The following is a 22,682-nucleotide window of genomic DNA, read 5'->3' on the forward strand; positions in this document are numbered from 1 at the left end:
TGCAAAATCAGATTAAGTGATCACAGACCACAGTATTTTATTTCTACTTCTTACCAAATCCCTACTGTACCTACAAAAAGTGCAATACCTCTGTCTTTAGAATGTTGCTGAGCTGTGTGTCGTTGTTGCGAAAACAGTTGTGCATTTGTCACATTCCTTATTCTTTTCCTTTGGCACCAAACACTGTCCCATGCCAGAGCTGAAGAAATAAAAAAACTCCAGGCAGTTCATGGTACATAGCATGGCTCAGTAACAACATGTTCATTGTATCAGGGGAACTTCCTCCAGTAATAAAAAGCACAGAAGTCACACACACGGAATGACATTTTTATCTTATCAATGCCCAGAAGAATGATTGCCAACATTTTTTTCCAAGCTCATCACTCTGAAAACTTCAGGTTTAAGAAGTTTGAAGTGGACTACATAAAATGGATTTCCTTCAAGGATAAGATTATTCAAGTTACTTCTCTCTCTTTCAGTGATCATCTTTCTTCTTTTTTCATCCACCTTTTGACTGTCATTCTCATAAAGCTGCTACCCTTTGACTGGAATGCAGCACAGATCATTTTACTACTACAACCAGTAGCTGAGGACTTTGACAAGACAGGGACCGTGACATTTGATTACCTAGACACAATATGGGAGGATTTATTTTGTTTTGGTCATTTGTTGTCGTAGGTTTTTTATTAATCTCTTTATACTGGAACACTTCATGCAACTTATGCTTATAAGAATATTTCACAAGCATTAAGGGAATGAAAGAAGAAAGTCTTTCAGTAGGTATATTCCTCCAAAAGCAGTTTCTGCAGAGGCTACATAATCATTAGAAGTATCTCATTTCTTTGCCAGTACACCTGTAAGACTTCAGGAGGTTTATTTAAAGCACACAGTGCTGGTCACACTATTCCTAATGAAGCTGGTGGGAATTCCTCCCATCACCTTCAGTATGAACAGATATGAGCCGGTGCTTGTGCAAAAAAAAAAAAAAACAACCAACCAAAAAAACCAACCAACCAAAAAACCACAAACACCTGTAAGAGGGAAATTATTTTGTGCATTTATGACAGTATAAACAAGAATAAAATTTAATATTTATTTATTAGAATTTCTTCCAGTAACAGCATTCAACATCTTAACAAAGCAAGTTGTGAAGTCTTAAAAAAATCTAGGATTACAAAAAAAGTTCAAATAAGTTGTTTCTTATATTTAATGGCAACAAACAGGGAACCTTCTATTTAAAAACAAACTTGTCATATAAACAGCATTATTTTAAGAAAATGTGATTAAGATGATATGTAATTTTCAGAATGGACACGCAATGTACGAGTATCAATCAGAATGAAACAGAGTGGTGGAACACACTATCCCCTTAAAATCTCAAAACAGGCTGCTTGAAGAAAGGGGAGGGAGGAGGATCTTTCTAGTGAAATAACTTAGAATTCTGATACCACACAATGGACAAAAACAAGAGTACAGAAGACATCACGTGACACCCTCATTACAACACCCCCTCAACTCTGGTTATACAGTAAAGTTAGTAAAGTGCATCTTTAAAGACTTGTCTAGTGAAATAGCTTTTGCAAATGTAAAACACAACACGTGCAGTAACAGTTAAATCATAGTGTAAGTTTTCAGAAACTAATTTTTAACCTTTCATTCACTCAAGAAGAAAAGTTTTAACTGCAGTAGTGTTCACATTATTCTTCGATGCATCCTCATGTGCTTTTGTTACTTGGCAAATCTTTAAATACGGAGCATGGCAAAATTATGCAGTTTAAGCAAGTGCTTCTCTCAATTCAATACAATTCTTTAACAGCAGAGTGGCCACATGCAGCACAACCATGTCAAATTTTGGGAAGCTTTGGTGCACTAATGATGGGGTTGGTCTCCTGTAAATACCTCCGTCCTGCACTCTTGTAGTCGTAGGTGCAAGTGTGAGTCTCTGCATAGCGGTGTGTTGCACAGAAGTTGTTTCCACATCTGAAGAATCAAGAATATTACAAGTTACAAGCTTTTCAAAGCTTTTAATGCTCTGACATGCTGGGAGCCATTTTCCTTAATCATGTCTTAAATGACAGAGCTGTTTGAATTGTTACCATTCTTCACTGATAACATTAACTGTTGGGGTACACAGAATGACATTTTTCACACTGAATGTTTTAGTTTTGACCCAACAGTCTCTTCAGCTGGGAAGCTAAGCAAGATCAGTACTCCAGAAACCAGCTAGTAAGCATCAAATACACTTATAAATTAAGCATGATGAGCTTTGTTTTACTTTCTTTCTTTTTTAAGGACCTCACGCAATACTAGTTGGTAGAATTCAAAGGAAAAAACCATGGACAGCAATTCCCTCAGGTGAAATCCATATAATGCATTTCAATTCAAAATCACATCACTCAGACAATCATAACAGTTGTTTTCAGCTCAGCTTCTGCCTGGCATAAACTCAAATTAGCCATTTAAGATTAATAAATACAGATGTAGTCAGCTGTTAAAGACATCAGACAAACTAGAGGGAACATAACTTCCTGGAGGACTTCAAAAGGGTTCATCTACCCAGTATCAGTTGCAATTTTGATGAGTTAAGATCAGGATTTTTGCTTCAAACTTGACAGTTCTGCAGCTAAGAGCCTTACCAGGAGAAAAGTATACTTTGAATGTTGCATATGATCTGGAAAAGTGCTTTATCTGGAGACTCATACTGGTGTCCTGTTGCCTGATTATTTGATAGAGATAATTCTTGACAGTTAAACACTGACAACCACTCAAAATCAGAAATCTGTTGAAATGGAATAAGCATTACCCATCAAATTCACTATTACATTATAATCCCCTATTTATTTATCTATCTGGGTTCATAATAAACTCTGCAGCTGCTCCTGAGACTCTGTGTGCCTGGAAATAGATTTGCTTTGCTTTGGTTCTTGGTCCCATAATCACAACTTTTCTCATATGACTGTATTCTCTTTAGCAAGGTTTAGCTTGCTTTCTGGTAAAAGTCCTATAGTTGCTCCTTTTGAAAAAAAACCAAATGATATTCTTGGAGATGAGCCATTACCCCCTTCATTTTTACCCTTAAGTAAGATGCTTAGTTACTTTTAGAAGAGCTTGCAGCTATTTGCTCATCAGGAAAATGAGCAGTGTCCAAGACCATTTCAAAATCAGAGACTGAAGAGTCAGTAAGGAGACAATTCCTCACCCTGAAATTCTCTATACGATTCCCCAATGGCAGAAGTTCTTTTTCACTTTGCTGTTGTTGGCATGAACCGAGATCAGCTCCAAATGCAGCGCTCAAAGTGCAGCAGTTCCCAACACTGACTAGCCCATAGGAAACAATACTAAGAAAAAAATATCTTGTGGGGAAAAAAATACTTTTGGGGAAAACTAAGATTAACAGAGAGAGCTATTTTTTTCCTGTAGTTTTTGATGTTGTTGTTGGGGTTTTTTTTTTGTCTGTTTGGAGGCTTTTTTTTTGTTTGTCTGGGGATTTTTTGTTGGTTTTTTTTTACATTTTCTGAAGACCACCACCAGGCACCAGGTGTTGTCTAGAAGTAATGATTTGGGGGACCAGCACGCTGGTGTTTTGTGTTTGAGATGCTCTAAATGCTCAAAGGTAACTGAAGTCTTGCAAAAAGCAGAACACATATCAAAAATCTGTTGAACACAAATTTGTATAAATTCCCAAACTGTGAAGATGTGCTACAATAGGGAGAAATCTGAGGGACATTCCTGAGAAACTACACCAAACCCACTTTTTCCTCAAGTTTTAAAGGCATCATTACAGATGAGAAACTTTGCAGAACATGTATCTGTAGCAAGTTCTTCTCCCACCAGTATGAAGTTTCATTGTTTTTTGTTATCTTGTTAATTTCCTGGTATCTTCCATTCTGTTACCTTCTATTTCTTGACCTTCCTGGAAGAACATACACCCCAAGAGCAAAAGAGGGGCAACATTCCCAAGTTATGCTGCAGTTTTGCTGAACTGAGAATTGCAACTTTTTTGAAGGTTGCCTTTCGATTTGCTATGCTTAAGGAATACCGTGCAGCAAAGAAAACTTTTTTGTTAACTCAGCTATCAATTTTAAGTAACAGCTGGTTATATACTCAGCCTACCTGCACTCATAGCTGGTTGCCAATCCAGTTTTCTTGCCACAAAGAAAGCAGTGCTTTGAAATTTTCTTTTTTGCTTGAATTAAGCCATTCACAGGTGGAAGATGGGTTGCTTCACCTGCTTTCAGACGTAGAAAGACAGCAAAGACATTTTAACTTACTCACAAACTAGTTAAATGTTATCTTTTGAAACACAGATTGATTTTGCATTTCTTAGGATACTTTAGGTGAGAACCCCAAAGTCTAAAAGGAGAGGGGAAAAATAAACCCTGAAAGCCAAAACAGGAAACACACTTCAAGCCTATGAAGAGCTTTGGAAGAGGCATCACAATGCACAGAACTGTTATTCTGAACACCCCTTAGAAGTTCACGTAAGCAAGAAGTTACAGAACAAATCAATAAACACATCTCTTAATAATGTTCCTAGGTGTAAAATGAACACAGAGTGTCACTGGAAAAGCATTGTGCACAGTGGCTTTGCAAAGAATCAACTAGGCAATCCAGTACCTATCATACAATATATTCAGTATACCAGTCTGCCAAATAAATACTGCAACATTTTAAAATCTTGCTGGTACTGTATAATTGCAAGAAAAGTATAGTATTCGACTACAGGCCTCTAGTTAGCTATATGGTTACATTAGGCACTTAGCAGATGTTTGTAAAATTTCTACACTTAAAAATTTACGTTATTTTTACTTTTTGCCATGTAATGCTTGGCTGTTGCTTTATTAACTGGAGATCATGTAAAGAAAAGGCTTCTCCTTTCTTCTTCTCCTCCCCTCCCTCTATGGAAGTTAAGTTCTTTCTCCACAACTTGCTTAAGCACATTTCCTGCATCTGGTTTAGTAAAGTGAGCAATGCATCCTCTCAAACATTCTTTCAGTGTTTCTACTACTATATTGTCAGGATGTTACCAAAAAGTTATCTCATGAATTCTCAAGTATTTTTTGGCCAGCACATCTTTAATCCCAACAGTCTTTCTTAGTTGAAATGCAGCAGACTACACTCAACAGCAGCACCAGGCAGTCACTACACAACACCATCATCACTACCAACCACTCCCACCCCATTCCTATTTAGCATTGAAATTTCCAAGCAACATTTGTCCACGCTAACAATTTCATCATCTAAAAGCACACAATTTCAGAAGCATTCACAGAAGTATTCACAGAACTGATAATCTGGAAACTTCAGCACAGACACTCACATTTTGATCTACAGATGACATGCAGGATTCACTAAGTATTAAAAAAGCTAAGGAAGAGTTGCAGTTATAATCAATCTAAGATCTGGATGCCATCTGCTTGTTTAAGAATTGCTTAAAATATTAAAAGATGAACCATGCTACAGAAGCGTAATACAGCAAGGACTCTAGAAGCCAAATGCTTTACAATGATAAATTATTTTTGTCCTCTGTATGTGTGATGTATCAGGAAAGATTAGAGTCATTTTTAATTATGATATGTTACTTACCTACTCTTTTCCCTACAGCTGTCATACTTCCATTCATTCCAAGCCCATGCGCAGACTAAAAAAAAAAATATGTCCACAAGGAAATTACTAGCAGATGGAAGTTAAATGGAAATGTAGGTAGTCTGGTATCAGCTTATTTGATGTCAATTTTTTATCAATCTACTACCCATGAAGAGTCCAAGACAACTTCTGCACACAAAGTTACAGTTCTGCAACATAAAGCCTTACCCTCAATGGCTATTTAATAACTCTCCCCACACTTCAAAATACACCGAAACAACAAAGTATATTACAGAGCAGAAGCTTGGCACACATGGTGCCAGTCACTGGGCACACTTTGGAACAAATGACAATTAGTGAGCAGCAGAAGCCAGATGACACACACACACTCATAACTGTATCACTACAATAACTCATAATTTCAGTTGTGAACTGAACAACCACTTTAATTTTAATGAAAAATTACTTCTAGGACCTGTTTAGATAAACAGGCAGTTTAGATACCATCAGCCATTCAGGAAACAGTTTAAGAAAATCAGGGATTTAAATACACCTCCCACAGTTCATCTGCCTCTCCTGACAAGGCACAAACACACACACAATAGTTTTGTAACATCAGTATCACAAAAACAGGAAAACTGATTTCTTTGGACACATGCATACTCACTAGAATATATTCTGCACCTTCATTTGGCGGAGCAGTTTTCCTAAAGCTTTCTTCTTGAAAATGCTGCAGGCTTGTAGGTAGTGCAACACCAGAAGTCCGAAACCTGTCAGTCCCACAGGAACTCTGTAAACTTTCCCTGTTTGTGCTTCGGGCCAGCGAAGCCAGAAATCCTAAGTTACTTACAGAACTCGCAGGTTCTTTGGATGCCTTGCTAGCCACATCTGTGATGTCCCTAGCCTCTGCTTTAGAAATGACATCAGGTCTTTTGCCAAGTGACTCTACTTTCACACTACAAAATCGAGTGGTCCTAGAAAAAGAGGAGTCTGCTATACTACGTACTTCCAACGATTGAAGCACATTTGGGGAGGCCGTAGATCTCAAGTTACCAGTCTCAAAGCATCTGGGCTGTGCTTGTGGTTTCAGAGTACTGTGATGTGCCACTTGTGCTGAATACCGGAGGGGAGACAAAAGCAGATTTTTCTGAGGACTTAATTCACGAGTACTGAGAAGACCAGTCTCAACTGCTGCAGTGCTCAGCACTTTGCCAATAGGTTTTCTATGCTGCTCTACAACCTTAGAATCTTTGTCTCCATCAGGCAGTTGAAGCTCTGGGTTCACCTTTCCTATGTCATATATCTCACTACACTGTTCAGCAGTGCTTCCTTTTGTTAAAAAAGCAAAAGCATCTGGTTCAGGCAGATGTTCTTCTTCTCTTCCATATAGTTCCACGTTTGTTAGATTTGGAAACAAAACAGCATCCTCCTCACTTGCTGAGGTTGCATTTTCAGGTGCTTTTTCTGAATTTGCAGGCAGGGATGAAGCAGGAGTCAGAATACTATTTGTAGGTAGCTTTGCATTTTCTAGCTCAACGCGAGATATTTTCGGTGGTAACCTGATGCTATTGACTGGCTGAGACCAAGAGCTGCTCTGCCAAGTGTCATCTTCCTTAAGGAAGTGATTAGCTGTGGATGGCATTGTTCTACCAGCAGTGGCCAAAGTAGCCAGTGCTGAAAGCGCGTTTTGGGGAGATTCTGACTGATGCAAATTCCCAGGAGGAGGTAGGCACGACTGTCCGATGTGTGGCAGCACTCTGAGAAAGCGGTGACGGGCAGCAGCCACCGAGCCACTCGATGGTCGAGGCGTCATGGGAGGGCGAGGCTTCACCTTGACAGTTTTCTTAGGCTATTAAAAAAAAAAATCCCAACCAAAGTCAGAAATCACAGATACAACAATTAGTATTTGAATTCCAGTTGCACTCCAAAGACCTGACTGGAAATATATTCTGAGGAATTCAGACAGTTTAAGGCCAGATCCTTCTTTCTACTCCCTCATATGTTACTAGCCATCAAGACTTCACCCCAACATCTGAGTAATAAAATCAAAGATTATAATCAGGAAATGTTTTCAATAAATAGGTGATATATCAGAGAAACAGAAGAAGGAAGCCAGAATGCCATCAAGTTATCCAGAGGAGCTTCAGGTCTCAAACACAACAAAAAATGTAAGGAAGTATCATCTCTTCGTGTTACATATAGGTAACCTAATCACACATGAGCATCAGTTTAATGTTTTATTTTCAAGATAGTATCATTCCCATATTTCACTTTACATTTTCAGTTACAGTATATCTAATGGAATTTCATTTTAAGAGAAACATTGACTTTTACCAGAGCAATACTGCAAAACTATGCTACTTAAAGTATTGGATGAAAAAAACCCAAACAAATACATGCACAAAATCCACCCACCTACCCAAAAAATCTATACTTGCAAATAAATCCAGGACTAGTAATGAATTCTTTGAATGAAGGCAGGTAGGTCCAAGGAATGCCAATGCCCCTCAGCAGAATGTTTACACAATACTATTTACATAACCAATGGTTGAGAATTCATCTACCCATGATAACTTGACTTCCCAATATGGCAGAGAATCTGATCTACTTTTTAGGAAAGGCAGCACAAGGAAAGCCCATGCAATTTTATGACAGAAAAATTGAAATCACAATTTCACCTTTTTACTCAGATTCATGTTCTCCATCTTTGCCTTGAGCAGTTTCATTTTGTTCATAGTAATTGAATTCTCAAGAATCTGTTGGCCAGAAGGTGACGCCTCTGTCTCATCTTCATCATCAGCATATATATTATAAACTGAACCACCACTGAAAATAAAAGAAAGTTTGTATTCATCCTCTTATGAAGTAATTTAATTACATTTTCAATGTAGAGTATTCTCACAACTAGGAAGTCATATCCGTAGCTGATCTGTTGACAAAACATTATGTAAAACTGTATGCAACAATATTTCAAACCCATTTATCCACATAAGCATCCCTTATTAGGGCAAAATGATGTTGCTGAAATCTGTACATAGCCACGCTTCTGGGAAGTTGTTATATCATATACAGTTGGTTCACACTCACTATATATTTTCCCCACAGAGGGGATATCCAGTTCCACAAATGCCTCCTGAAGATATGGCCAAAGCTGTTAAGTGTGTGATTCAGACAACAAGCTGATCAGTTTTCCAATTAACCAGACACTGGCATGGAAGGAAAAGTCCAAATTTCTATCCATCCTGAGGGGTGTTCTCACCATAAATGGAAATGGAGGGGTCACCCATGTGGATGTGATATTCTATTTCTCCTTTTCAAAAAAAAAAAAAAAGAAAAAAAAAAGAAAAAAAAAAGAAAAAAAGATCAGTTTAGGTGTCCAAAGATTTCAAAGTCTCACATTTGGAAAAAAAAATAAATAGATTAGAATTGCTAGTCCCAAGACAAAATATTTTAAGTCAGTAGTCACTGGAAGTTTACAGTATGACATTTCCTTCTTCCATTCTGCATTCTAACAAAATGCTAAACCTCAAGGTTTTAAAAATCAGCATCTAACTTGTTTTTCCTATGAAGCAATGAAGCATTGATCAGTAACACATTCAACATTTGACAGTGAAATGAAAGAACCATTAAGACTGTCCAATTCATTACAAACTGATGCATTTTCAGCACTGTAGGTAATACATTTTAAAGAGTGTTTTAGCTCTTCCATTACATTGTCATCAGCTAGAAATCATGATAATCAGGCAATTCCCCTAATTCTCCCGTGTTCGTACAAATGTTTTAGTAGATTTAGCTTAAGTTTCTACTCTCCAGAAGAGAACAAGGAAGAACTAAAGTCATGTGGAAGTCAGTACCAAAAAAAAAATATCACTAATTAGAGCTGGCATCTTACCTGATTCTTGGAAATACTCTGCTGCCTTTAGAGCCAGCATTTTTTGCACTGACTCTCCAAATCCAGTTCCTAAAATGTAACAAAATTCCAAAGGCAGCACAGCTGGGAGACAGTGTGAAGAGCAAGACAGCAGCAAATTCAAACCAAGAGTCGGCAAAATAGACCAGACATTTCTTATCAAAACCTGAGCAAATCCATATGGGAAAAGTCCGCATATATATTACATATACATATTTCTCCTGGTAAAAACCCAACACTAAAAAAATAATTTCAAAATTTTATCTTTACAAAGGTTTACATCACCAAGTGAAAAGAATTTGTTGAATGTCCCTTCCTGCTAGGTAAGGATAGAAAGCAAAGTGGTATGTCTCATGTCTGGTTGGTTTTTGATTTTTTTTAATGCAAAAATAATTGTTACCTTTTTGTTCCATTTTCTGACAAATAGGGGCAAAAAACACACACCAAAAAAGCGTGACTAAAGGATTTTTTTGTTTGCTTTAGTGTGATTGTAAAATTATAGAAGTTGGACAGGGACTGTTGGTATTAATGATATTTTCAGCCCATTTTACAATGAGTAAATTTTATATTTACTTTGTTCATAGGTGTCAACATTCCAGAGCTCTTCCTTGTAAAATGCATTTCTCAAAAATTATTAGCTTGCTGAAACCCTTTTGGCACCTGTTGTCTGCCAGTGCTCCACCACAGCTTCAATGTTCTTCTAACCCAGAGACAATGATCATTGTATGCATTTATACTTTTGTCAAGTTTTAACCAGTAACTCAAGCACAGATAAAGCAAAATTATCTGGAGAACTATTAAAAACCAAGACCAAAACCAACATCTCATTTCTAAATTTCAGTCGAATTCTGCTCCAGGTATCAGCAATGTGAAAAAGGATGATAAACACGTGCTTCAAAATGCTTAGTCACCAATATACCCACACATATGAACACACCTGTCAGTATGGAAAACTAGTTTCCAGTAGTATTCAGAGTGACCCACAGCTTTACTCTATAAAGATCAAACAAAAAGGTCTGATGTGCTTCCATTCTCTCCTCCCTTTGCTACTTTTTCCATTTCCCAAAGTCTCACCCAGACATGGTAACAAACTCAAGAATTAGGATTTCCTTCCCCTCCAAATTACTACCTGCCTTACTAGAAAAGCTAGTAAGTGAACTCCCATAGAAAGCACAGAAAAACAGAAACAACTCAAGCTGAATGTTTTCAACTCAGGTGGCTTCCAACCCAACTGGTTCACTTGACCAGCACCAGCACATTTCTTAAGCCCAATGTATTTGACTTTCCTGTGTGCTGCTGTGCTTTGGAAGGCTTACCCAGGTACCTTGCAAGAGCCAAATGAGTGTGGTTTATTCCTCCCATTTGCAATATTTAGCCAATCTCAGTAAAATTACTAGTAAATCTGTACATTAGGGAAAGTACAAAAAATTTTCAGACCACTGTCTATACTAGTTTTAAATGGGAAAAAAAAAAAAAAAACAACATACTCACTAAAATTTGAACATGTAGGCAGATACCAGAGAGCCCATTCTTTTGAAAAATGAAATTTCAAGCTCCTTATGACAACTCCTTGCACTAACTCACAGTATAGCATCCACGGTCCCAGCTTTGTGAATGGGTTTTGATGCTCACTGGAGCCAGAGGTTAAATAGGAACAAAGTGGTAACAGCAAGAACAAAAATTACACCAGTCTGCTCATCTTTCCAGAAGTGTATCTAGCCCAGTGCAGCAGTCAGGCTCTCAGTTCTTAACCAATTATGCTTTTTAAAACCTATTTCAAATAATACCATATGTGGCTATTTACTGAAGGAGTAGAGGGGCTGAAAGATAAAATCACAGATGTAAAATATTTGTATCTTTTCTCTTCCTTGCTTATCAAACACTAGGTCATTCTACTCTGTATAACAATGTGGGAATTCAGCTTTGGTATTTCTTTCCATCAGTGGTTTTTAAGTATGGATGTTTCATAAAAAATTTTAAGAGTAGTATCACTCTGAATACAAACAATATAAACCCAGCACAAAGCTCTTGCTTTCCCTTTGCAAACAGAAACAAGAATAGTCACTTAAAGCAGCTTGAGCCTTAGCCTTGAAGAAAATACAGCTTGTTCTCAGAAAAGGGACTCCTTTCCTCACAGCTGTACAAATATTAAGTTCTTGACAGGATATAAGTACCTACCCAAAAGCTGCAGTATAAAACCAGAATGCAGTAATTTTAAATAGCTACCCATTTTGATAGTTTTAGGTAAAAAACTACCAAACTTTGTAAATTGTAAATACAATTACAATGCAGTAGGTAAAGTGATACACCTGTCCTTCTGATAATAAGATCACTGGATTCTGACAGCAATTGACACAAGCTTGGTACCTCAACAGTAGCTAATCTGAGGCCTAATTACATCCAAAATCTGGCTGTATTGGTAATTGCTATTTTCCCAACTAATCATTTAGTCAAGTCACACCCACAGGAATAAAAAAATTATTATGCGAGCAGGGAAATATTTACAAAACTAAACAAATGCCTTAAGATGTAAGAGAAAGTACTTAATAGAAGTTATTACTATCTAATAAAATATTGATTTGACTCTCCTGCAACATGTTCCTTTTCAGAAAGGGCTGGAATGTTGAGAATTGCCTGCAGTATGAAGTCAGTTTTATCTCACTATATTAATGCACACAGTGATCAGAGAACCATCAGCACAACCACTGACCACAAAGCACTACTGTGCTGTTAGACAGTTACAACAATTTAATAGCCCTTAGGGAATAATTCTTTCAATATGCCAGACACTCTTCTGATACAACAAATACAGCTGAAAATTACACAGCAATCCACTTTTGAAGAATAATGCAAAGATTAAAACCAACTTTACCTCAAAGATTCAGATAGTGGTGTTAAAGTGCCATCGCCGCGGTCAACCACACGGAAGAAATTCAAGCGATCTCCTTCGCGATACACTAAGAAGGTAACTTGTTTGTTGGACGGCCCTTTCTCCCAGATCTTGTCTCTAGCAGGATCCATGTATTCAGCCATTTCCCTGATAGGATCTTTCACAGGAACTAAAAAGATAAAAAAAACCAAAATAAAACCACAGTATTATTATTGTTCTTTTGATCACCTCTGAGAGCTCAGCTCAGCTAATAACAGGAATTCCCAACCTGGAATGTAAGTTGAGATTTTTCCCAAGTGAATATTATCAAGGGAATTTCTTCATTTTCACTCCTATACAGATGATCCACATAACCAAGTTTTTCGCCTGATAAACTGTAGCAATGTCTGATTCTTATTGACCATATTTTAAAAATTATTTGTATAATGACATTCCAGGATAATTTTTTCTTCAAGTAAAGAATTGCTGATTTTATGACTTGACAATTCTCTACAGACAAATACACTTAATTTAAGAGTAAACAAAGTGCACTTGATATGCTAAGAGAAGATGGTGAAAAAAATCCCCCATTTTTGTTAAGTATTTTTCCAATTAATTTGGAACTGAAGTCTCATTGTCTAAAATGCTTACCTAAGAGAAACTCTTTACAGTTATAAGACACTGCATGAAAATCACTGTCTTTAACTTCCTTAACACCTACCTCTTCTGGTGTTAACAGGTCCACCTCGCATAGCCAGAACTAACTTCAGAGTGCAGCCTTCTGAAATGCTGGAAATAATAACAAACAAATTTTTATAGCATTTTCTGTTGTTCATGCTAACAATTATTTAGAAACATAATTTTATTCTATACTTACTTATAATCATCCAAACAATAGTCATCCTTCAGTTCCATATTATTCCAAATTAAGTGCTGCTGAGAGACAGGAATACCTAAACAAAAGAAACAAACAAATGGCTTAAGGCTTGGCAAGAAGACTTCTGGGGAGTTTTGATTTTTCAAGAGTGTGGGGCTGATGGACTGAAACTGGATCACAGGAGAAAGAAGAAGCAGGAGAAGGACAGCCACTTGAGCAGTCTTCAGCCATGACATCCAACCTCCATGTAGTTATTAAAACCAAAGATTTTCAGAAGGCTTTAGCTCACAGACAAAGTTCAACCTTTTGGCTCAGCAGAGAGTGTGTAGTGTTCAACTGCTTCAGGCTTACTGAATACTTGCTTTTTCCAGTCATTAGATAACGGAGGTTTTTTCTTGTTATCTGAACTTCAGAGCTTTATGTCTACTGACGGGAAAAACAGGATAAAACTCTACCTACAAAACTGCTGAATAATTTAATCACAGACTGGCATTTTGTATTACTCACAGTACAGACAATCACATTAAGGTGACTGGTGCCAGCTCTATTACAGCAGTGAGAAGTGAAAATCTGTTCTTATCCCTGCTTGGTTTGGGACCTCAAAGTTGGCATGTACAGTTTAGTACCACAACAGTTAAACTTCATCCTACAAACACTTTTGTTTCTTTCTGGGTGTTTTTTCAAGCCATCAGAATGTTATTACTAGTATCCAGTAATACTTACTTTCAACTCAAGTTCTGGGATGACTTGGCTATTTTTTGTTAAAAGAAAGTAAGCATACTGAATATTTGTTCTTTTTAAAAATATGTGTTCTATACAAATAGAATCCAAATTCTACACAATTTTTGCCTGCATAGTCAACTCAGTTAGATACAGATGTAATACACATTAAAGATAATAAACAAAAGTACAACTTGAGGTCTTCATCTATTTTTACTGGAATACTACCATTTTCCAAATTATGGATAGATAAAAATGAACACAGTTACAAAAGGGTGAGGCATTTCAGACCACAAAAAAAAAAAAAAAGAACCAAACCCCCCCCCCAAAAAAAAAAAAAAAAATAAAACCAAACAAACCAAAAAACCCCAAAAAACTTCCCTCCAGCAACACAAGGAAGTTGCTCAATTTGTCTAGTGAAACCCAGGTAATTAAGATCTCACAGTGCATTCATGACAAATGTTAATTAATATTTATATCTATAAAGAACAAGAACTACTTTTTCAAGAAGTTCTAAACACTATTTCTCATACTTAGAAACAAAATCTACAAATATATTATCCTAAAGGTTACATTAAAATAATATTATCCTATATTTTTATTCATTACATGTTCAGATATTTAAAAGGAAATGAAAGTGGCAGTGCTACACAGTAAGACTTCCCTAAATACATCTGGCAGGAGGGGAACACAAAGATCAGAGTCTTTAAGATAGCTCCCAAAAACATCTAAGCTTTTGAAGGCTTGTGAGACTGCTTAGCAAGCTGTGGCAGGGATCAGCAAAGTAGTCCCTTGCGAGGCAGAGGACGGGCACAAAGCTCCCAATAGCCATCAATGGCATGGAGGAAGAGGGAATCAAAGTCCAAGCACAATTGATAGGCAAGCAGGAGACATCCCTGTGCAGAAGGGGGAGTGCACTTTGGAGGAACCGTCATTGTTTTTCTTTAGGCTTTACAGAAGATGACAATTTCCTCTTCTCACCCCAGCTCATATCCAGATCTTCCCTGTTCTGACGAACTAACACAACTTTACTCCCCATGACTGCACTTAGCAGGAATCTTATATCCTCTGAAGTCCACAGGATATTTATAAGAAGAATATGTTCATACAGTAGACTAACATAATTGCTACTACACTGCTGGCTATTTCATAGCTGGTTATTGGTTATGTTTCAAGACAGCAGTGTAAGCAAAAGAACAAGCTGGCAATAGCCAGCTTAAAGTTTTTTGTGTTGTTTTGCACTCTTCTGATTACAAACAATCTGATTACTGTCTGCATTTGTTATGGTTTCAGCAGCCTCCAAGGAGCAATTTCCAATTACTTTGATAAAATAAGAGAGTATTTGTTAAAAAGGCTGCCTTGCAGCTGGCAGTACTGGAGTGAAACATGGTTTTGCTCATTCAACAATGACAATGTATTTTTGATGAAATGAACAGATGAAAGGAGGATACTCTGCTGTAATTGGAAACAGACACATCTTTATTACTTATTCCCTTTTATACTGCTTTCTTAGAATTCTGTATTTATACACTGAGGAAATACTCTTTGCTTTATAGCTTCAGAGGCAGCAAAATATTCATCGGCTATCCCTTTTCTGGATGATAGTAAGGATTTCTTGAGGAGACATTTGCACATGAGATCATCATGTACAACTTCCAACAATAATGAGAACTGTGAGATACCCATCCACTATACCCTCTCCATAAGCAGCACATGATGGTATCACTGGCCTGCCCCAAATCAGTACTGAGAGGTAAGCAAGGCAATAAGCTACACCTCAATGTTCTAATGAAAATGAGCTGGCCAGCTGATGCTACAGGAGGACAGAAGAGTCTGCCTATTGAAATGGTTGCAGGTATGCTGCCAATGTGACCTACTAAAACAGGAGAAGGAGAGGAGAGAAGCAGCTACCCTATCCTGTCTCTGAATCAGCATATCACATACAGCCTTAGGCTTTCCTCCCTTACTCTTTGTTTTGACATGGTAAGTAGGTTCACCACAGAAACTGATATTGTCAAGTCTGACACAGGAAAAAAAATTAAAATACCTGTAGATTTCAGAAAAAAACCTTGATTTTATGCTGTGGGTATAAAATTCCTATGTTTAAAAATGCCACTATCAAAATTCAAACTGCACTTATCTTTCATTCAATGTAGAAATTGATGGAGCCTCTGTTTACAGAGAGGCTGGGCTGACAGTCTTATTTCCTGCACAAACTGGCTACATAAGTAAGAGGTGCAAAAGCCCACAACTTACAGTGGCAGGACCGTTTTCCTAATTGTTAAACCCCTCAGCTTTCACTTGAGTGACAGTAACTATGGCAGAGTAAATGGAGTCAGTACTGACCTCTTTGCTGAAGGGACTGACTAAAAACAGACCAAAGACAGCAAATCAGCAGTAACTGAATGCAGGCCAACAAAATTTCCTGACAAAGGTGACCTTACTTTACAGCTTCCAGATGCTGCCCTGGGCAGCCAACCACTATGAGCAGTCTTGCACTCACAGAAACGTTTCCCCAGCTCAGACAAGGCACAAGCTTAAAAAATGCTTCATCAACTTCTCTATCAGCACATTAAACAGGCAAATCATAAAGCAAATAGAAGATGCAGAGGAAAAGTAGCAAACAGAAAAAAGCAGGATTAGTTCCATTAAAAATTCATGACACTTGCGCAATCCACGTACTCCAGTCCTGGCAGAAGCACAGCTATTTTCTCTAATGCAAATAGTAATGAATATCACTGTGACATACTCTGAATTCACAGAATATTGAAAGAAATTACACCATCATATGAAGTCTGCTTGACATTCTTCTAGTTCCTTTTATTTAATTTGAAGCTGCTATACACAGGCAGCAAAATAACCACAGCAAAAAGACCAAAGCAAAATAACAACTCACACAATGAACTGAGTACACACATACACAACAAAATTACTGCTGCATCTGTCTTTCCCTGCTGAACACAAGGAAACACCTACTGAACACTGAAATCAAGGTGCGCTCTCAGAGCTAGTTCTCTTTTCCCCCTTTACAATAATACAAGAAAAAGAGAACATCTAAATTTTCATCTAAAAAGGTCGACGTTTCCACATACATAGATCATAAAATTCATTTGCAAGTACTCACCTAACAAACCATGACCAAGTTGGTTTTTATTTTAAAGCTAACTACGTAAATGAATGCCCTAACATTCCATACCAAAGAATTCACATTAATTCCTGCAAGCTAACAGCAATAATACCACCACTACCAAATCCAAAGCCCACCTCCTCCCTTGAGACTCAATCCTATCTTTCCCAACAAACATGTTTACAGGTATTACCTATGGTTCTTAACAGATTAATTAACCACTACTACAAATATGCTACCCAAATGCTCAGTCTATAAAACACTGTAATAATTGGTGTTTTCTAATGCATACTAAACTCTGCCCATCCCAGCAGCTACAAGGACTTGTGCAATGGAGAAAGCAAAGAGAGCTCAGTTTAAAAACCCCATTACTTTGTCTTTCATTGAAATGTTGATTTTTTTAAGCACTACCCATATTAAAGCTCAGTCTTTCATGCCACCTTGAAATTCAGGTATCATCCTATCTATGTCCATGAACACTGATTAACAAGTAAAACCAATGGAGTAGGTAGCACTGCTAGCAGCTCTGTGTGTGTATTCCAGCTTTTATGCCACCAGCAGAGACAAAGGGAGTTATTTCTTCCCAGGTGAACCATTTTAAAGGGCTCAGTCAGTGAATCTGAGACTAGGAGGGATTTACCCCTGGGACTCCAAAATCAACGCTATAACAAATCTCCTGCTTACTTCACATAGGACATATTTGAGGACAAATGCCTGGATCTGATCCAAACACACATCAGATATGGCATAACTTAAATTTACGAGTAGACGACTTGCACTGAAATTTCAGATGCATTAGAACCTGCAAATTTTATGTATATTCTTTACTGACTAGAACCAATGAAAACACATAGCTGGAAACATGGAGCTCTTTCTTACTAAGGTACCAATGTCTTGTACAGCTGTCTAAACAAAGCCTTTCCATATCAGATCACTAGCAGGCATCAAGAATGACAAACAGTATCTGAAGTAGACAAAATTCCTAACATGCCATCCATATTATGCTTTTTTATTATGATGAAGACAGTCTACAGCTATAGATTTTCCTGCTGTTGACAAAGATCAATTTGTCTTGTTTTAATTTTATTATTAGCCTCTTACAATTAGAGCCATTGGTAATATTTCAACAATTTGTTAACTGCTGACACATTTCTAGATTTTTTCTTGGAGCTTTCAGGTCTCAGCTCACTTTTTCAAAACATCTCTTTTTTGGGTGGTTTTTTTTTGTTTTGTTTTGTTTTTTTTAATTGCTTATATTCTATCGTCCTCCACATCCAAATGTAGAAAATATGCAGAACTAGGGTCCTAATGTAGTCTTCCAGCACTGTAGGAGGCATTCTCCAACCAGAAGTGCAGCTTAAATAAGAGAGATTCACATCCCACAAAAGCTGACATGATACAGTAATAAAAAGTGAAAACCAGCAGCAGGAACAGATGTAAGCTTTCTCCTTCCCATGCTAAATCACAACAAAATTACTTCTGAATTTCTGCTCCATCTAGGTGATTTACTGTTCGAACTTGTGCACTATAATAGGAATTCTGTCACTGAAAAATTGTTAATTATTATTTTACATGCAATAGCAACCCCAAATGCAACATAAAATTAATTTGTCACTGTGTATCTGTTTCTTCCACACGTAACTGATCAATTTGTTTTCACTCTGCCTCTCACAAATCATTAATCAGAACAGTACAAATATTTTAACTCTGCTATGGAGTATCAAAGTATTTTAACTGACTGCTGACAATTCAATGATAAGCACCAGTGAATTCATCTTCCATGTTTAATGAAATTTACTTATTATTAATTCTATACAGCAGGCAGCCAAGCCATAATTACTTTACCATCCTATGAACTACAACATGCAAACGAAATTCCAGATAAGTATTATTGTAACTTCATTACTGAGCTGTTCTTCTAATAAGAAATGAGGACACTTTTGTAAGCTGTAGGTATAACTGAGTATGGCTATTCACAGTCTCACATATTGGACTACAAGGAATTCAAATCCCTCTTCCTCACATCTCCCACTGATCTCTTAATGCATCCTTTAAAGCACCATTGATACTGCCCAGATAGCCTGCCTTCTTCTGTTATCTACTGCCTAGGCTACCTTTTTCATTCACTGTTAGTCAGCGTTCTACCCATGTCTCCTGTACCTATATTCAATTATAGGTAGGAAAACCCCCTCTCCGTTTCTTGTTTCACCTCTAGCCTCCAGGAGCATCTCAACACATTATCTGACTTTTGATTAATTAAAGCCTTGTCCACAGCAAACAAAAGCCCACCCACAGAGCTGCACTGCTGTGCCTACACGGATGTAAGATCCGGTCATCTGCACAGTGGAGCTTCTGCTGTGTGCATCACTCCAGTAAATAGTCCCCTCTGTTGTTGCAATGCTTGTGTGTTTTAAGATTTGTGCCAGCTGTCTGGGTTTTTTTCCATTCACCAGAGCAGATTTCCGTAAGAGGAGGAGAATATCTTAGATTCCAGTCTACAGCATTATGTTACATCTCCCAGAGGATGGGTTCCACACAGACAGAAGGATGAAAAACACACACAGGTATACTAAGGAAGAAGAGGATCCCTCTTCTTAAAATTAGCAACTCTGATACTCTCCGCTTCTACAGCTGTACAGTTCTTTAACCCCTCCAAAGTGAAAAGGAAGATAGAGGATGCAATACTTAAACTATGAATATATAAATATTTCAAATCACATTCTTTCATGCAAGGTCATCCTCACCACAGAGGAAAAGATGTAAGAGGGGACTAACCTACACTTACTCTTCTTGCGTAAGCATCAGGACTGGCCTCATAATTTAAAGGAGATTTTCACTTTGCAAAACGCGTCAAGTTTATCACTTTAAGACAAGCAACGCTCAGCCAGATGTCTACCAGCAAAAGATCACTCATCTAAACAAAATTCAAATCAGTAACTTAAAGCTACCTTTGGGATTTGCCTGCACTGCAGTTACTCTTGTGACTGCAGTATCATAAAAAAACCATAAACTCACTAACCTAATCAGCAGCAAACATAGCAGCAAATCTAAAGTATGCTCAGTTACAATATACATATATTGCATAGCTCAAATTTATAACCTTGCTAGTTAACAAACGACTTGGGTCAGAGAATCCGCAAACTTTTTACAATTGACCTTAATAATTGTACATAGAAAAAAAAAACCAAAAAAACCAACCATCCCACCAGAAGAGCAAACATACCAACTGCAGTGAAGCCTAAGCCATGAACTTATAGAAAACAGAAAGAACAGAAAAATTACTCAATTTCAATTAAACCTAAGCACCTAGTTTTTATACATATTGCTAAACATGACATTTAAGTTTTCTGGTTTGATTTTAGTAATTATGCTTTTTAAAACAGGACTACTTCTAACGTGATAAAGTTTACACTGAAATAAGAGAGAATAGTACCTTCCAGTCTTTGAATTTTAGCTTTCACAGAAATAACTGTTTCAAAGGGGGAAACTCGCAGTTCAAAGCAGGTTCCTGTAAGCGTTTCAATGAAGAGCTCCATAGTTTCATAGAAAGGAAGTTTGTAGTGAAATGGTCCCATATTATCTTTATTAAAAAAAGGAGGCTCTTTCTTGTTGGCCATTAGAACGGATTTACAACTTCCTTGTAAGAAGATCTGTCAGGAAACTACATTCCACTTCTAGCCAAGGCAGCTTTGAAGACATGTGTAGTGCATTGCTGTTCATCTTTAGGATTTTTCACCTATAAAGCAAACAAATATAGTTCTGACAACATCTAAATGTAACTGCTAAAGAGAATTTAAATTCATTTTGTGTAAAATGGTTGTTAAGAAACACGAAGTTATTACCTAGGTAGGGCAAGATAACCACAAATTATATTACCAACGTTGTAGTTTTAGGGCTCTAGTTCCAGTCAGCATTCCAGACACAACCTACTACTACCTTTGTTATTTTTGTTTCCACAAGGAACATGACAACCAGACGCCCAATGCATCCTGACAAGAGCTGAGCCCTCCGCAGTGTCAGAGCTAGAGAAAAACTCCAGAACGGCGGAGGAACAGGGACTGCTCCGGGCTTAGGAAAGGCAGCTGGAGGAGGCAGCTCAGCCGTGCTCCCGCCAGCGGCGTCCATCGCCGCAGCGGAGCAGGGGCCGGAGCCCGGCAGCCGAGCGGAGCGCCCGCGAACAAAGGACGGCGAGCAGCTGCCTCGTCCCCGCCGCGCCTCGGGGCGGCCTCGCACCCCGGGCTGGCCGCGGGCCCCGCCACCAATGCCCCGGCCCCGCGCCTCGCCGGCGGAGCACGGCCCCCCTGCCCGCCGCCCTCGGCGCTGCCGCCGCAGGGTACCCGCAGGAGCGGCGCTCCAGAGGGCCCGGAACCCGCCGAGCCATGGTGGGGGTCTCGCCTCACCTGCCACCGTCGGGGCCGCTCGGGGGGAGACACGGTTCCTCTCCCCCCGCGCCGCCCCGCCCGCCGCCGCTGCCGGAGCCGGCCGGGCCCGGCGGGACGCACGGACCGGGAGCGCAGCCGGAGCCGCCGGGGGCAGGACTGGGAGGTGCCGCCCGGCAGCCCCCGCGCTGCCCCGCCCTGTGACAGCTCCTCCCGCGGACCAATGGGACGGCCGCTCTCACGAACCTCGGCCAATCAGCGCCCCAGGGGGCGGGGCTGGCGGCGCCTCAGGGGCGGGCGCCCGGCGGGCCGCTTGTTGTGGTCGTTAAGACGAGGGGCGGCAGCGCGTGCGCAGGGAAGGACCCGGATACGCTTCCCCATCCCTGGGAGTGTCGAAGGCCGGGCTGGATGGGGATTCGGGCAGCCCGCTCCGGTGGGAGGTGTCCCTGCTCAGGGCCGGGGGGGAACGGGAATGGGCTTTCAGGTCCCTTCCGCCCCAAACCGCTCTGTGAGTCTGTGCAACGTCCCCAGCGCTACCGGTGCACACGTGATAGCGGCGGCGGCCGCGCTGCCTCCTGGGACACGGAGTGCGGCGGGGCCGGGGAGGCGCCCAGGGCAGATGACGCTAAGGTGGCTCCGGCGGCTCGTCCCGGCCGTAGCACCGCCGGCCTTTGCTCAGGGCCGACCCGCGGAGGCAGCAGCGAGACCTTGCGCTCAGGCCGAGCGGCTCCCAGGCATTGCCGGTGTGCCGGAGCGCAGCGCTGGGCCCGGGCGGCAGGGGCGGGCCGACTCCAGCGCGGGCAGCCGCCCGCTGTTCCCAGCCAGGACACGAACATTCCCCCGTGGCAGGGGCCAGGCACTGCTCTGGGGCACCTTCTCTGAAGGCCAGCGCTCCATTGTGCTCCCATTTCACCGTGAGGTGGGCCAGGGCAAGCACCTGAAGCAGCGGGGCCCCTGGATGATGACAGGCTAGAGAAAACAAGCTTGTCCTCGTAGCAGGTGCTAATTACATTAACCCCTTTACTTTCCATTTAGGTTTTAAAATATGCAAGACCTACCCTGACTCACTTTAAGGCCCAGTTAAAACTGTGGCTTTTGAGAAGCACGTAGCAGGTATGGGAACCTGTCAGAGCTTCTGGATGCTGTAATACTGAGCCTTCAGCTCTGCCCTTCCCAGAAGTAGGTGGTTCCCAGCAGCTGTGGTTATCGAATTT

General features: G+C 39.6%; 1 protein-coding gene across 3 annotated transcripts; it reads right to left on the bottom strand.

Moving 5' to 3' along the window:
* Positions 1-1,071: 1,071 nt before the first annotated feature.
* ZFAND4 (zinc finger AN1-type containing 4) lies at positions 1,072-21,949 on the bottom strand. 3 transcript variants are annotated; one of them, XM_068197537.1, is made up of 10 exons: positions 21,715-21,949; positions 20,523-20,825; positions 13,243-13,318; positions 13,087-13,154; positions 12,369-12,555; positions 8,265-8,412; positions 6,254-7,435; positions 5,587-5,641; positions 4,114-4,231; positions 1,072-1,980 (listed from the first exon to the last, which is right to left on the bottom strand). In XM_068197537.1, the coding sequence occupies exons 2-10, from the start codon at positions 20,704-20,706 to the stop codon at positions 1,845-1,847; spliced, it is 2,154 nt and encodes a 717-aa protein (XP_068053638.1). In that variant the 5' UTR covers positions 20,707-20,825; positions 21,715-21,949; the 3' UTR covers positions 1,072-1,844. The 3 variants fall into 3 exon arrangements, with proteins under 3 accessions (XP_068053638.1, XP_068053639.1, XP_068053637.1); XM_068197538.1 differs by lacking the exon at positions 21,715-21,949 and adding an exon at positions 21,490-21,658 and having other exon boundaries at positions 4,114-4,228; XM_068197536.1 differs by lacking the exon at positions 21,715-21,949 and adding an exon at positions 21,490-21,658.
* Between the last annotated feature and the right edge of the window lie 733 nt (positions 21,950-22,682).

Source organism: Anomalospiza imberbis, chromosome 8 (genome assembly GCF_031753505.1).
Source record: "Anomalospiza imberbis isolate Cuckoo-Finch-1a 21T00152 chromosome 8, ASM3175350v1, whole genome shotgun sequence".
Classification (NCBI taxonomy): Eukaryota; Metazoa; Chordata; class Aves; order Passeriformes; family Viduidae; genus Anomalospiza; species Anomalospiza imberbis.